Source organism: Artibeus jamaicensis, unplaced genomic scaffold (genome assembly GCF_021234435.1).
Source record: "Artibeus jamaicensis isolate MK-2021 breed Jamaican fruit bat unplaced genomic scaffold, CSHL_Jam_final contig_469, whole genome shotgun sequence".
NCBI classification, from domain to species: Eukaryota; Metazoa; Chordata; class Mammalia; order Chiroptera; family Phyllostomidae; genus Artibeus; species Artibeus jamaicensis.
The window spans coordinates 520,937-535,429 of NW_026521847.1; the positions used below are offsets into that span (position 1 = coordinate 520,937).

The following is a 14,493-nucleotide window of genomic DNA, read 5'->3' on the forward strand; positions in this document are numbered from 1 at the left end:
AAACGGCCCCAGGGATAGGGGACCGGGGGAGCTGGGAGGAGGGCAAGTGAGGCCCCAGCCCCACAACCCCTCCCCACCCACCCGTTTCCCCCTTATATATTTATAATCTATATACAAGGCCCAGGGGGTAGGGGGCAAGGGGAGTTCCCTCAGTGGGGTGAGGGCAGCCTAGGCTCCTTGTCCCCTCGGGACCCAGGCTCTTCTGCGCGTTGGGAAGACCCTTCTTGGGAAGGTGGGCCTGTCTGCTCCCAAGGCTTCGGTATCCAGCGTAGGGCATCAGGTGGAGAGGCCTGGGGGGGTAGGTACATGTAGAAAAGCAAGCAGGCTACATTCATACTGGGAGGTCTGGAATGAGAGGACAGAACTTGGGTGGTAACCCCAGAATTCAGATTTGGATACAAGGGAGTTTGTCCCTTACCTGCTGGTAAAGGTCAATGTGCTGGGTGCGGAAGACTCCGCTATAGGTGGAGGGTGGAGCTTTCAGACGGGAACTGAGGCCAGGGAAAGACCTAACGGAGGAAGAATGTTTAAGGAGAGTGAAGATCTGCCCCCTCATCCCCAAAGTAAGAAAGGCCTTGGAGCTGAGCAGTCTACACCCCCAGTCCCTTCTCTTGCCTTCCAGCTGGAGAAGTACGTGATGACCCGGATCCTCCAAGGTTGCTGCTAAGTTTTCTATAATCCTGGAACGGCTTTAGTTCTACTGGGTGCAACTGAAGGGAAAAAACTCTTGAGCCTCCTTCCTCTCAACTCATTCATCTTGAAATAACGAGCCCCGACCCTAACTCCTGGAGCTGACTGGCACAGTTCCTGCACCTTACCTCTGCTCGCCCCAGGCTAGGGGGGAAGGGCCTGGCGGGTGAAGGCAGCACCCGAGGAGCAGGTGGGGGTTGCACAGCCAAACTGGGGGGCTGCAGAGCAGGGCCCACAGGTAACAGAGAAAGAGGAGGTGGGGCAGGAGGCGGTGCTGGTGGCAGGGAGCCAAAGTTCACCACAGGCAGCTGGGAGTCCACCACAGGCAGAAGCATCTGTAACAAGAAATGTGGGTCTCTACTGAGGGTAGGAAGAAACATGAGAAAACCAGAGACAGAGAGCCAAATCTAAAAAGCCAGAGGTTGGACAGACAAAGAGACTGAAGCACATGTGGAAAGATAAAAAGCACCTGCTGGGCAGGGGCCCCAGAGGGGAGGAAGCCACTTTGGCCAGCAGGTTGCAGAGGTGAATAAAAATCCGAAGGGGATGGCAGATCCTGGCGCACCTGTTGGGGAATGAGGAGAATTTATGTCAATTCCTCCAAAAGCATTCTCCTCCACCCCTATCTCCCTAAGCCTCTTACCTGAAGCAAGGGTTGGTCAGACAGGGGACTGGGGCAGAAGGCTGGAGAGTAAAGGAAGGAAGGCGGAGGGTAGAGAACTCCAGCTGGCAACTTCCCTAGCTCTGTTGCCTGCAGTGCTGAGAAATCCAGGAACTGGCCCTTGACAGCTACCCCAGAGAGCAGTGCTGATGGGGGTGCTGGGCCCGGAGGGAGGTACAGGGGCTGTGACCTGGAAAGAAAATGGGGCAAGGTGGATGAAAGGCATGAGGGAGTCAGTGTCATTTATTCCTTTGGCCTGAGCACTGCCTTAAGTCCACTATTAGCCTTTGATACCTAGAAATGTCTTCCCCTTCCCTCTCCCCCGAAGCAGGGCTCCATTTCCTTTTGATATCCACAGGCATCTTAGTCTTACCTGTAAGGGTGCACTGAGGGTGTCCCAGGGCGGAAGCCTCCACTGTTGGCATGTAACTGAGAGTCTACGGCTCCGCCTGAGACCTACAGAAGAGCAAAGCTGGACTAGCTCCATTTTTTCTGGCCAATAAAAGCTCACCCACCCCATCATCTACAATAATAACAAGGAGAAAAATGAAATAAAAAAAAAAGGAGAAAAAGAAAAAAGGGTTTAAAATTATACAAACTGGATAAACTTTTATTGTTATTTTAAGGGACAACAGGCAGAAAGAGGTCATGAGACAGGAAGAGGTACCTACCTGAGAACTGGGAGGCCCAGGACTGCCATAGAAGATCTCAGGGTACAGGCGCTGGCTTGAGGAGCTGAGCTCTGGGCCACAGTGCCCAGAACCTAGGTTCTTGAATTGTGGTTGTGGCTCAGTGGAGGCAGAAGTGCTAGGGAGCAGCTCCCAGTCTCGGGATATGGGAATGGCCTTGGAAGGAGAAGACTTGTCAAAAAAGCTCTCTGGATGCCCAAGTCACTCCCAGCCATCTTCTCCAGAAAGGAGACCTTTCTACCAAACTCTCACTCTCCCACATACCTCTCTGACTGATGCTGTTAGCTCCTTCTCTGCTTTTAAATTGTCTCCTACTGCTAGGTGGAAGTTTGAATCCTATGATCATGAGGTAGGGGAACATTGTCCCATGATTGAAATGTATCCTCTATGCACCATCTCCAGTCCCTCCCTTCCCTCCGCCTAACCCAATATGCCCAGACAGAGCCCACAAAAACCTTATCACTGGTGCCAAACTGGACTGGGGGGCCGGGTCGATGGGATGACTGGAGGGAGCCAGGCTCTGGACCTCGGTCTGTACGCTGCAATCGTTCTGTGCCAATGGGACCAGGGGACAGAGGCTGCTCCCGGGGCAGCTCCTGGGTTGGGAAACACAGTAGAGTCGAGTCGGGGGAGGGAAACAGAAGCCCAAATAAAGGAATACCCAGGATGTACAGAAGGGGAAAATAAAGGGCTACAGCTGGAGTCCTAGAAACATTCCCTTTACCTTTCTGTCTCCATTAGGGGGAGCAAGTGGCCGTCTCCTAGGAGGTTCAGAGGATTCAGAGCCTGGTGGACCCTCACCAGGAACAGCATTCAGGGGTGAGGGGCCTCCAGGCCGCTTGGGGGGCCCCTCTGCTGCCCCCTTGAGTCCTCCATCAGGGGAACTTCTCTGGCTGCACGGACCTGATGATACCTGAGAATCCCCGCTGAGGTCCACCCCACTGTCAGACTGACTCATCTGAGAGGAACAGAAAAGGAGTTAGTTAAGTGGGGTAGAAAACACTCTAATAACTGAATGACGTACACAAATGGGCAAACTAAAGAAAAGAGACAACTATGTAAAGGAAACAACCCCAGACCCAATCCAGGCAGGGAAGTACGGCCAGTGCTTGACATAATCCCAGTTCAGACACTCCCTCCTGTCCTCATTCACCTCTGTGCCAGCCACATCCTCAAAAGGACTCAGGGGTTCCATCCAGGGCTCCACGGGGCCAGGCCGGAAACTCTTTCGACTAGTGGCTGGGAAGAGCACCGACAGAGCAGAGGACGTGAGGACAGTTATGAGCCCCTTCTAAGCTCTCAATGGTCCTTCTTTCTGCTCAGCTTTACTCACCAGTAGGTAAACGATTCCAGATGTGAGGGGTCAGGGCCTCCGTTCCTGCATCTCTGGACTCTCCCTGAGGGCCTGGGCCCTTGGATTTTGGGCCCAAGAACCCAGAGCTATGAGAAGGTGGCAAAGATTCCTAAAGGTGAGAAAGGCCAGAGGCTAAACATGAATGAGCTGGGCACTGGGGAATGTAAAGAAATGGGACAGAGCAAGGTGTATGGCAAAGAGGAACTTGTAACCATGCAGTTACCAACACTGAGAATTTGGGGCAAGAACAGTAATATGAATAGGAGAGGGGAAAAAAGTGAGAGACACTTCAAAAGAGCAGTGAAACACAATCTGAAGGCCCATCCCTCACCTCCTGCAGCGGCTCCGGTTTTCTGGGAGGCCGTTCCCGCCGTTTGGGGGGGAAGGGGCTAACCCCAGCAGAATCCTGGGGAGTCCCACCCACCCCCCTCACCACCGGCCCTGGCTCCTCAAAATGGAGGTCTGGGGAAAAGAGAAAATCTGTCAGCATCAGCCTTGCTCTCTTCAACTCTTAGCATTTCCTCCTCACCCACATCCCAATCCCTCCAACCCCAGACACCTCGCAACAGGGTCTCCAAGCCAGACTCTCTTCCTTCCCCCTTCAACACCTGACCTCTGGAGACATAGTCTCACACTCAGCCGCTCCAGCTTACCCAAATTGACACCAACACTGTTGTTAGCTCTCTGAGAGTCATAGCAAGATGGGGGTCGAGAGGAGGGGCCTTGGGGAGCCCCAGGCTTGGGCCTTGGGTGCCCCCCTGGTGTAGCTGCACTCCCCTGGCGGCTGCTGAGCTGGGCCAGAGCCTGTTGGATGCCAGCAGGGTTGCTGTGGATCACTTGGTCCAGGCGGAAGACAGCAGAACTGCTGGGGGGAGGGGGAGGCAGAGGAAGCCCTGGGGCTCGCTCCTCTGGAGGGCGGCTGAAGAGAACAGATCGTCAATTCCAGTATTCCCAAAATTGTTACTTCCCCTACAAAAACGCTTCAATTTCTGCTCTTCCCTATATAAATCCAGGGGTTTCCAAGTTTCTCTTAAGAAATTCTGTGTCTGGGTGTATTGACTGGAGAGCAGGGACTTAGGTGGGTGTCACTATCAACTGCCTGTTGGCTCCTTCACCCAAACATGTATACCCTAGTGCTTTTATGACCTTCGGGTCTCCCAACTCCACCACACCCACTCAGTTTAACTCCAGTGTTTCTTCCCCTCCCCCAATCTCCTAAGAACAAACAGCCTGTCCCTACCCACCTTCGATTCTTGGGAGAGGGCCAGCTCCTCTTGTCCCCTCGCCCTGGGCCGGTCCTCCCTCCAGGACCCCCACCACCTCCTGCACCGCTGCCAGCCTTGCTGCTGGGGCCTGGGCGACGGTTCTGCCTTTCCATGCCTGGCCGTTGACTTGAGAAGCTCCGCTTACTTAGATCCTTTGCTCGCTGGCTGAGGTCTCCACAAGACAGGGTTGAAATGCCTGGTTCAGCTCCACTGCTCCCAGCCCCAGGAGTTCCCACAACTTTGGGGGTCAGCAGTACTGGTGGGGGATCCTCCTTGTCCCCTCTTCGTTCACTGGCAAAGTCACTACTTTCAGATGCAGTCTCCCACTCCTCATTGGCCTGGTCTGAGTTCTGATTTGACAGATCAGGAGATTTAGCAGCTGCCTGGCGAGGCAGTGGGGGCACTGCTACTGTTGTAAGGATCCCCTCTGCTCCAGGGGTAGAGGCCGGAAGGGCTGGGGAAGAGAGCTTATTCTCGGCCCCTCGGGCAGCACTCTCCCGTTCCTGTTTCAGCCTCCGAAAACGAGGTGGTTTGTCCTGCTGCTGAGCCCTCCCATGCCGCCTCCTTCGGGGCCGCTCCCCATCTTCCACACCCATGCCCAGGTTACAACCTGCACTGCTGCCTCTGTGGGCCATGGGGGACAGAGGCCCTGAGATTAGCTTCTCTTTCAGAGGTTCCTTACTTGGCAAAGGACCTGCTGGAGGCTTCTTGGGGGCCAGAGACTTGGCTGGAGGGCTCCAGCCTGGGCAAACTGGTGGAGGGGGCCGTCCTCCCCCTCGGCCACGGCGCGAAGGTACTCCTCTGGGAGTAAAGACTCGCCCACCTCGGGCAGTAGAAAAACGAGCGGGGGCGGGTGAAGGAGGAGCTCCTGATGGAGGGGGAGCAAGAGGGACCTGGGTGAGCACTCCTTCCTTAAGTGAGGAAACCTCCTTATCTGAAGGGGCCAGATCACTCTCATGGGTTTCGCTGCCTGTTTCTGAGCCCCTCTGCCGGCGGCGCTTGGGGATTTCTTCATACTCGGAACCCTCACTTCGAGTCTCGCTCGCAGTGCGACCTCGGGGAGCAGGGGCGTGGTTTGGTGCCTCTGCCCCACCTGCACGCCCATCATCTCCACGGAACTCTCGGTAACTGCGGAACTCTCGGCTTCGAGTTCCCCGCCCTCGTCCTCCATATGTTCCCCGAAAACCTCTCCCTCTGGCAAAATACTCGCCTCGGCCCCGACCCCGGCAAGAGGTAGGACCCACTCTTTCATAGGAATAGTCCCTCCGAAGCCTTGGGGCAGGGGAAAGACTCCCACTCTGTGCAGTCTCCTTGGGGCCCCCGCCTCCAATCTTCCCTTTTGCTGTCTTGAGTGGATCTGACTTTGGGACCTTAAGGGTTTCATCCCCCTGTTCAAGGGGCTTGGGAGGCAGCTCTTCAACTTTTGTAGGTGGTGGGGGTTTCTTTATAGGCCCAGCCCGGCGGGGAGGTGCCCCTGGCTCCTCTGGAGGGATTCCACGACGGCTGCTGCCTGGGCGAGGGCCCCAGCGGGTCTCAGTGCGGCTCTCTCTGCGGAGAGGTGGGGGACCTTGGCCTCCAACTCCACGGGTAGGCTTTCGGGCAAGTTCTGGCCCCGTCAGCTGTGGAGTGTCCTCGTTGGGCATCTCCTTCTTGGGCGGTGAAGCTTGTATCTTGGCCGCCTCATCACTGCCTGGGGGCCAGGGGAGTGGACGGGGCCCTGGGGGAGTTGGCTCTTCCAGAGCGAAGCGAGAGAGTGGGGGCCCAGGGGTTCCATTCTCAGGGAAGCCGGGGTAACTGGCCAGATAGGGTGGTGGGGGAGGTACTGGAGGAGTCTCGCTCCTGAAGAGGGAGACAGAAAAGAACAGAAATAAGTATCTCAGGACAAGAAAAACTGGAACTAGGTGGGGGAAGAGAACACTTTATTATGACCCAGGCACTCCTTTTGTGGTCATCCCCATGACCTCGCCAATAATCCAGTCCCTTTTCTCCTACTAGGTCCTTTCACCAGGAACTCACTCATTCCTCTCCTACTGCTCACTCACCTTATCCCCTTGTCATCCTCATCAGCAGCCTGTCGCAGTGGTGAAGTAAGTGGCCGAGGGTCAGTTGATGGGGTGGTGAAGACATCTACCCAGGCCAACTTTGGATCCACTGGTGGGGTGCCCCGATCCCTTAAGTGGGGGGCTGCATGGCACTCGAATGGCTCAGAGCTTGAGCCTCCACTGTCTGAGCGCTCCCGGGGAACCAGGCCTGAGGAAACAACAGCCCTTTCTCATGTGACAAGCTCTCCAGTCCAAAAAGTATCTCCCCAGTCTAATCTTCCCAGTCAAGTCACGTTCACATCATCAGCTCCTCTACTTCTTACTCTCAGTAAGTCTGGGCCTGGCCCACTCTTCCGAAACAGGGTCATTTACTCAGCTTCCCTGTAAATCAATCAATCAATCAATCAATCAATCAATCCCTTCAAGTAAATTCTGGCCAAGAAATGATTAGTTCCTTTCTTCCCCAAGTCCATCCTTGTTATGAAGAACTACCTCAGTAGTGCTAGTAAGCACACGCCCTGTCCCCTTTATCCCACAGCAAGTTGTGGGTACCCACATCCCAGGACAAGAGCTCCCTTACCAGAGGGATGGACACCAGGAGGGTAGAAGTCCAGAGGGGGCCGGCCCTGGAGGAGCCGGGGGTCCACATAAGGAGGAATCATCATCCAGCGGGGATCAAAGTTCATTGGGGGCATGGGTGGGGGCCGGCCCAGAGCACCTGGGTACAGGGCCTTGGGGGGGGGTGCCTGTGGAGCTGGCACAGCCCCCATGGTTACAGGCTGTGGTGGTGATGGGGGCACTGGTACGGGTGGGGTGGAGCCCTGCTGATGCTGCTGCCACTGCTGTTGCTGCTTTAAGAGCTGCTCCTGCAGAAAGACAAAAGAGGCATCAAGGTTCCCCACCCTGCCACAGAAAAAGGAGATGGCATAAAAACAAGTCAATACACAAAAGGGATATGTACCTGCACCAGATGGAGACAGAACTGGTAGAAAGACACAGAAGGGAACAAATGGATAGTGTAAACAATGGAGTTAGGGAGAGAAGCAGCCCATAAGAGAAATAATTTGATCTCACCTGCTGCCGCTGGAAACGAGGGGGCAACAACTTTTGATATTTTGGGTAGCCCAAGCCCTGGCTGGAGGCCTGCCGGGTGGGACCAGCCCCATCACCCTTGGGTTCCACCTTTGGGGCTGGGGGTATGGCAGGAGAAGGAACCTCTTCCGGTGGTTCAGGACCCTCTTTTGAGGGCAGTTGGGGTTCCACTGCATGGATGAAAAGACAACAATCAGAGCAGCCTAGCTCACCACAGACATTCCATGAATACCTTCACAACTTCAGCTCTCATCTCTAGTTCCCTTTCTAATGTAACACATGAAATGTAACATTTAGAACACACGGAACACTCCACAGCCTTGTAAGAGCCAACGGTGGTGGAATTAACTTCCCATGAAACCAACAAAGCAAAACTTTTGAGTCTTGTTCCACACAGGGTATGGGAAGTGCTTTTAGATCGCTACTTATTAAGAAATTCAGGTAGCAAAACCTCCTCCACCTCACACTGACAGTCCAGTGAGTCTAAACTACAGCCTTTTATTTCACTTCCTATCCTTCCTACACACAGCCTTCACCCAAGCAGAGAAGAAATCTGCTGCTTGGTAGCACCTATTCCTGGCTCCATACCTGGGCTGGTTTCGAAGCTGCCACTGCTGGTGTTACTGGTACTGCCACCACCACTCGCCAGGACGGGGGACGGAACCACACCTGGAGTGGGGGTGGACTGGGCAGGAGGAGCCTGTGCTGACTCTTCCAGTTCTTTTTCTGGTATTGGGGCTGGTGCTGGCGAAGGAGCTAGAGGTGTGGGGAGTTCTTTGGGTACAGCAGGCACTGGGGCAGGAAGGGCAGCAGGCTCTGCTTTGAGCCGCTTGTCAGGTGCCCCAAATTTCTCATCGAGGCGCTTGAGCTTCTCTGCACAAGCTGCCCGACGCTCCTCCTGCATGCGGCGCTCCTCCTCTTCTCGTCGTCGCCGGGCCCGCTCCACAGCCAGGGAGATCTCAGACGAAGACTGCTTTCTCCGCTGCCGCCACGCCTCATCCTCATCTTCAGGTGCTGGGGGCTTGCAGGGCGGGCCCGCTCGATCCTGTCAATGGGCAGACCCAGCGGGGCCAGAGATGTGAGTCATTATGTTTCTTATCTTTCACAGAATGATCAACTGTCTCTACCTTGTCTCTACCTGTGGGGGCAAGGACCAGGCCTTGGATTGATGGCCTCTCTGAACAGGGACAAACTCATTATCCTAATCTTTTCATTTCTTTTCTCCTTTCAGAGATCCAAACACCCAGGCCATCTTGTTCTTACTCTCCAGCATATTAATTTCATCCAGATTCCCCTAAGAACAAGGATGTTCCAAACCTTGTCAGATTCTCTAAAGCTCTAATTTCCTGCAGCCATTTTTGACCCTCCCTCTAGCTTCCTCCAATCACACAGGTGACCCTATTAGCCACAACTGACCCCCTCAACCCCTCATTGTAGATACTCACTGGGTGGTCCCCAGGAGGCCCCCAGTTCCCAGTGGGGCCCCGGTGAGGTGGGAGTGGGGGAGGCTTTGGGGCAGGAGGCCCAGACTCTGTCTCTGGAGGCCGAGAGGTCTCTACCCAGGCCGTCTTGGGAGGGGGAGGTTCACTGGCATAGGTGCCCTTTTTGCCATCTGCTTCAGCGGGCTGTTCCTCACCAGCAGTTGGCTGGGACTCCTTGCTGTGAACAGACCGACAGTGGAGTTAAAATCAGCTGTAACCCAGCTCCTTAAGAGTGTACTGCCGTGTCAGAAACCGAGACCCTCTCCTCTCCCCGGAGGGCCTTAACTCACTGGCCCTCAGCTCCCTCCTCTTCAGAGTCTCGCCCGTCTTCCTCATCACTGAACTTGAGCTTTTCAGTGTAGTCGACCTCCTCATGGGCCCCTGAGGGGAAATGCAAAGGGTAGTAACTAATCATTCCGCTTTTAAATCTCAGGTACCTTTTAGAATACAAGAAGTAATCTGGAACTATGCAATGAAATGCACTACCAACGCCAACCCCATCCTCTTAAGTCTGGATCCACTGGAGTCTTGCCACTCAGTCCCCTCATTCATTATCAGGAATGGACTTTCTTCCATGTATCTGGATTTCTTCCATACAACACCCCATTTTTTTCCTTACCAGACTTTTCCTTTTAAGACCAAAATGCTTCATCCTTAATATTCACTTACCTGCCCAACCATCATCATTCTCCTGATCCAACTGGTCAAACTCTTTCAGATTATCCTCTTTAAGAATGGAAGGCCGACCTACAGGCTCTATAAGGCGCATTGGTGGCCCTGAGCCCCGGGGGCCTACCACACGGGGAAAACGGCTGTGTATAAAAAAGCAAATGTGAGAGAAGGTAAAAGATGGTGTGGTGTATAACCACATACAACACTGAGCCTCCTGGCTAGAATACTATCCCTCCACCAGTAGGCTTCCCCTTTCCCCAAGCATAAACCTAGACCTAGCATTACTCACCTGGGCCCATCAGGAGTGGGATATCGGTAAGGTCCCTGGGGTCCATAGGGTGGAGGGAACGGTAGATATGGGGGATACATCTGCAAAAGGGCCCAATAGCAGCTGCTCAGAAGGATGGTCAAAGAGCCTGCCAGCTCCCTAAACCTACTGTTCTCCTTGCTCTTTATATCCTAGGTCCTTGCATTCCAGCTGTCCCTTCTAAAGATTAAGTCCTAATTTCTAATTCTCTAGCTTCTAGTGCAAACACTCCAAAATAAGATATCCAGACTCACGAAGGGCGGCATCATTCCTCGGTAGGGAGGGAACTGGGGTGGGCCAGAAGGCTGCAGTCCTCCCCGGGGATCGTGGCCATGATGATGTTTGGAGTCTGGGCCCTCCAGTTCATCAGGACCACGCCCACCTCCGTCCCTCCAAGTTGTAGAATCTGTGTTTTAGAAAAGGCACAGAGTTAACAGCTGATAATGATGGGAAGCACTAAGCTCTGAGATAAAATAAGGTAATGTCTCAGCCAGTATATAACCCCTAACCCACCAACAGCCTCCTTCCCAAATGGTAGCCACTCACTTTGGGGGCGGAGGCTTGGTCCGGGCCCAGACGACTGTTCGGCAGACTCCCTTTCCTTGGCAGCCTTGTCCTGGTCGCCAGCCGCCTGCAGGGTCGGAAATTCCTCTCGAGAGAATCGTGACAGTAGGCTTGATGCCTTTCCACCTGTTGGAGTTGGGGAACAGAACAGGAATGAGAAGCACATGTACTAAGGATGCACCATGAAAGAGGAAGGTTCTGACAGGTACCAGATCATCAGGTTCCTGCCTTCAAACCCACCCCCTTCTCATTAGGTGCTCAATCCCCAAGAAACGCAGTCTGGGACACCATCCTCACCCTCATATAAAACAAACTAACTGGGGAAGGGGAGAGGGAAAAAAAATGAAAAAACAAACTTGCTCAAGTGCCCCATGAAACTAAATAAGGACCCCAAAATTTAGCCAAAGAGGACTGACACTTCACAGAAGGCACAGTGCAGGGCTCCTGCCTACCACGGTGCCCAGAGTGACCTCCCCAAATAGCCCTGCTCTCACCATCTCCATGTGCTCCATGGGTGGCGCTGGTTTGTGCCCAGGACTTTACCCCGCTTGGAACCAAAGGAGTGTTCTGGGGAAGTAGATACAATAAATGGTGATATAGGTGGGGGGCTATAAGCCACCTTTCTCTCCATCTCTTCAATGACATCTAGGTCTTCAGATACCTCGGGGGCTGCTGGGGGACGTTTCGGCTGGTTCGAGGCAGGCGTCTGTGAAGCCGGCAGTGGCTGCGATTCCAGCGGCTGAGCAGTTGAGGCATCGGAACTGAGGGGAAAGTTGGGAAGGTTATCCACAGCCTGAAAAGCCTCCCCTACTTCTCCACTGGAGGAAAACAGGAACTGAACTTAGGACTATTTGCTACTAGTTACAAATGTTAGGACAAGATACCATAGCCCTGGCTAGTATGGCTCAGTGGATTGAGGATGGGCTGTAAATCAATGGGTTGCTGGTTCGATTCCCAGCCACGGTACATGCCTGGGTTGTGGGCCAGGCCCCCAGTAGGGGGAGCATGAGAGGCAACCACAGATTGATAAAATCCCCCTTTATCCTTCCCTTCCCTTCTTAAAAAAAAAAAAAAAAAAAAAAAAGATACCATAACCATGTCACCCTGCATAGGCTGTCATGTTTCTTCATGCTGCTTCCGTTTTGACAAAAACCTAAAGGTGCCATTCCTTAGTCATCTAACAGGAATCTGGAATAGGCAGGAGAGGGGCTTCCCTCCGACTTTGGCTTATGTGGCTGGCTGGGCTAGACCAAGTCCTGAAGTTCAAAGTAAAAATATTCATTACTCTAGGTCCCCCAAGCCTCTTTCTACCTCTTGGGGTCGGACTGCTCCTGTTTGCTTGCCCATCCTGTTCCGTCTTTTGGCACTAGTGAGACGTTGGGGTCATTGCCTTTGTTCTCAGCTTTCAGGCTTGGAAGGTTGGCTGGGGGTGGCATACGCCGGGCAATAGCAACTTTCCCAAGACTCTGCAGGCCATGGCGAGGGGCAACTGGAGAAAAGGTAGAGAGAGGGTAAAAAAATGCCTCACACCGGAGATCCTCAGTGTCTTACTGCCCAACTTCTCTTAGAAACACCCCTTCCTCTGCCCTTATCAATCTCTGAAATCCTATTGGGAAGGCTGGGAAGCATCACATCCAAGGCTTCTATGTGAGATGGTTGATCTTGAGCTTGCAGGGAGCAAGCTGACTCCAGACTTCTCCAAGTCCACATTTCTTTACCTCCAATTCTTATGTGTCCAAAGATAGGGAACCACAGACATGCCTTTGAAGGAGAGTAATTGGTGTTTACCCAAAGCCCAGTGTCCCCTACAAGACCCAAGATAAAGTTGGGGAGCCTCTAGTGCTACTTTTTTCTTTTTTGGTAAACTGTATTGTAGCCATTTCCCTTCACAGAGCTCTAAAACAGGCCCCATTCATGCTCAGCATCCAATAATTAGGAGCATCTTTGTAGGACCCTCACCGGCAGGTTTCTGGATCTCTAAGGATTTGCCCTTATACGTATCAAACAGGTTGAGCGAGGAATACTTCTTTCCATCCTTCGCCTTGGCAGTCGGCCCCGAGCGATCGGACATTGCGCTGGAAGCTCATTGAGTATGTTGGGTCCTGCAGGCACCTTCCCCAAAACGTGCCGGAGCCTGTGGGCCAAACACCAAGTGTTTCAGTTTCTGCTCCCTTTACAGACTCCAAAAGAATCTCAATGATCCTTTTCGTTTTCATTAGGAGCCCAGATATGTGGCCCTCTGGTATCTTTTCCTCAAGCCTATTCAAAACTCTCCAGTCCCTTGAAGCAACCATGATCTACTCAGCTCCCACAGAGCCCAAACACCTCTTGGCAAGAATATCCGTAAAAAAATCTAGCATTCTCCTAATATAAATACTATCAATACTCCCCCCCCACCAATCGATAAAGTGTAGTAAGCTCTTCATTATCCCCACAACTAATCATCTCTTCAAAATCACTTCAGAGACCCAAATAAAGCAGGGCGAGTCCAAACCCTGGAGAAACTGGAAAGAGGCATATAGCTCTATCATGCAAGGAACAGAGTTTTAGATCCCTGACTTATTAGATACTAACTGTGCCCCAGGTTCCATTCCCAGCACTTCACTCCCATCTGGAGGAGGTCTGCAGGAAGGTATGCAAGAGTTTAAGGATTTTTATGAGCTTGCTCGGCCAGACTGAGATTAGTGTCAGAAAATTCATCATTAGATTGGGGTTCTGCACACTCCCAAGGTACAGAGCCCCAAGGACTTAGAATACCCCATCTTTTCCTACGCTTGCCCCCATCCCAGCTCTTGGGAAAAAAATCTTGTCTGCAGGTGCCATGCTGGCAAGTTCTGAGTTACGCTATGCAGATATGAGAAAAAACAAAGCATTATTGGAGCCACTTCAAGAGTACCCTATAACCATGAGGCCAAGGTCAAAGCCAATTTCATTTTCTTACCCTCAGTAAGAAATTTCAACAGCAGTCATTTCTTTTCCTAATATCCCCTGCTCCCCAAGTAGGCCAAACTCTGCATGGTCAGTCGTTTTGGGAGTGACCAGGCATTCATTTATAAGGGGGTATAGTGTAAAGAAAAGAAATGGAAGATGGTGGTGGAAAATTCAGACAGCATCAGGATGAAAACTAAAATTGGAGAGTACTTTCAGACAGGTTAGATGACAGGATGGGGTTTACTTTGCAAGTGTTTAAGGAGGACGGTCTTTGAAAGTAAATATATGAAAGACAAGGGGATAGAAGAGTCGGGAAAAGATTAGTAAAAGACTGAAGACAAAAGTAGGTGAGATGTAGCACACGTAAGCAGAAATTAGGAAAAGGATGCAGTGCAAAGTTAAGGGGATAGTGTCAAGAGACCCAGAAAAGGGGCGTTAGGATAGTAAAGAGATAAGGACTAGGAAAAATGAAACAGGAGAGGGAAAATGGAGGAACACAGCGAATATGCAGTATAAAAGCAGGGTTCCAGAGTGGGAGTGACTCGATGAAAAAAGGGGCGTTAAGAAGGGGGCCCTTGGGCTGAGTGATGGGAGTGGGAAGGAGACTTTCTAAGAGGACCGTGGGGCGCGGCCCACACCCGAGCGGTGGCGGTGGCAAAGGTGGCCCACAGAGGGGTGAGATGTCAGCAGCATGGAGGGTGGGGAGTAACCGGTCCAGGAGACAGGGTCGCCCCATTAGGTCATG

At 52.7% G+C, this 14,493-nt stretch overlaps 1 protein-coding gene and 1 non-coding gene across 4 annotated transcripts in view; both read right to left on the reverse strand.

The window, feature by feature from the left end:
• The window catches only part of PRRC2A (proline rich coiled-coil 2A), a 14,943-nt gene continuing 450 nt past the window's right edge, over positions 1–14,493 (reverse strand). The window contains exons 2-32 of one of the 3 annotated variants that reach the window (XM_053667414.1): positions 12,777–12,951; positions 12,129–12,306; positions 11,479–11,578; positions 11,312–11,384; positions 10,800–10,943; positions 10,508–10,659; positions 10,236–10,315; positions 9,944–10,086; positions 9,565–9,655; positions 9,239–9,452; positions 8,382–8,838; positions 7,776–7,963; positions 7,663–7,683; positions 7,282–7,567; positions 6,702–6,909; positions 4,639–6,498; positions 4,048–4,313; positions 3,726–3,856; positions 3,374–3,503; positions 3,194–3,279; positions 2,765–2,998; positions 2,496–2,636; positions 2,305–2,376; positions 2,023–2,196; positions 1,725–1,807; positions 1,334–1,541; positions 1,160–1,255; positions 819–1,025; positions 616–710; positions 419–509; positions 1–290 (exon numbers count right to left, since the gene is read on the reverse strand). In XM_053667414.1, the coding sequence (XP_053523389.1) occupies positions 150–290; positions 419–509; positions 616–710; positions 819–1,025; positions 1,160–1,255; positions 1,334–1,541; positions 1,725–1,807; positions 2,023–2,196; positions 2,305–2,376; positions 2,496–2,636; positions 2,765–2,998; positions 3,194–3,279; positions 3,374–3,503; positions 3,726–3,856; positions 4,048–4,313; positions 4,639–6,498; positions 6,702–6,909; positions 7,282–7,567; positions 7,663–7,683; positions 7,776–7,963; positions 8,382–8,838; positions 9,239–9,452; positions 9,565–9,655; positions 9,944–10,086; positions 10,236–10,315; positions 10,508–10,659; positions 10,800–10,943; positions 11,312–11,384; positions 11,479–11,578; positions 12,129–12,306; positions 12,777–12,888 (6,462 nt within the window). In that variant the 5' untranslated portion in view covers positions 12,889–12,951 and the 3' untranslated portion in view covers positions 1–149. The remainder of the gene's footprint in view (positions 291–418; positions 510–615; positions 711–818; positions 1,026–1,159; positions 1,256–1,333; positions 1,542–1,724; positions 1,808–2,022; positions 2,197–2,304; positions 2,377–2,495; positions 2,637–2,764; positions 2,999–3,193; positions 3,280–3,373; positions 3,504–3,725; positions 3,857–4,047; positions 4,314–4,638; positions 6,499–6,701; positions 6,910–7,281; positions 7,568–7,662; positions 7,684–7,775; positions 7,964–8,381; positions 8,839–9,238; positions 9,453–9,564; positions 9,656–9,943; positions 10,087–10,235; positions 10,316–10,507; positions 10,660–10,799; positions 10,944–11,311; positions 11,385–11,478; positions 11,579–12,128; positions 12,307–12,776; positions 12,952–14,493) is intronic. The other 2 variants (XM_053667416.1, XM_053667415.1) reach the window with 2 other exon arrangements.
• On the reverse strand, positions 12,461–12,591 carry LOC119053773 (small nucleolar RNA SNORA38). The gene has a single exon (XR_005083370.2). It is a non-coding gene; the product is annotated as a small nucleolar RNA SNORA38 (small nucleolar RNA).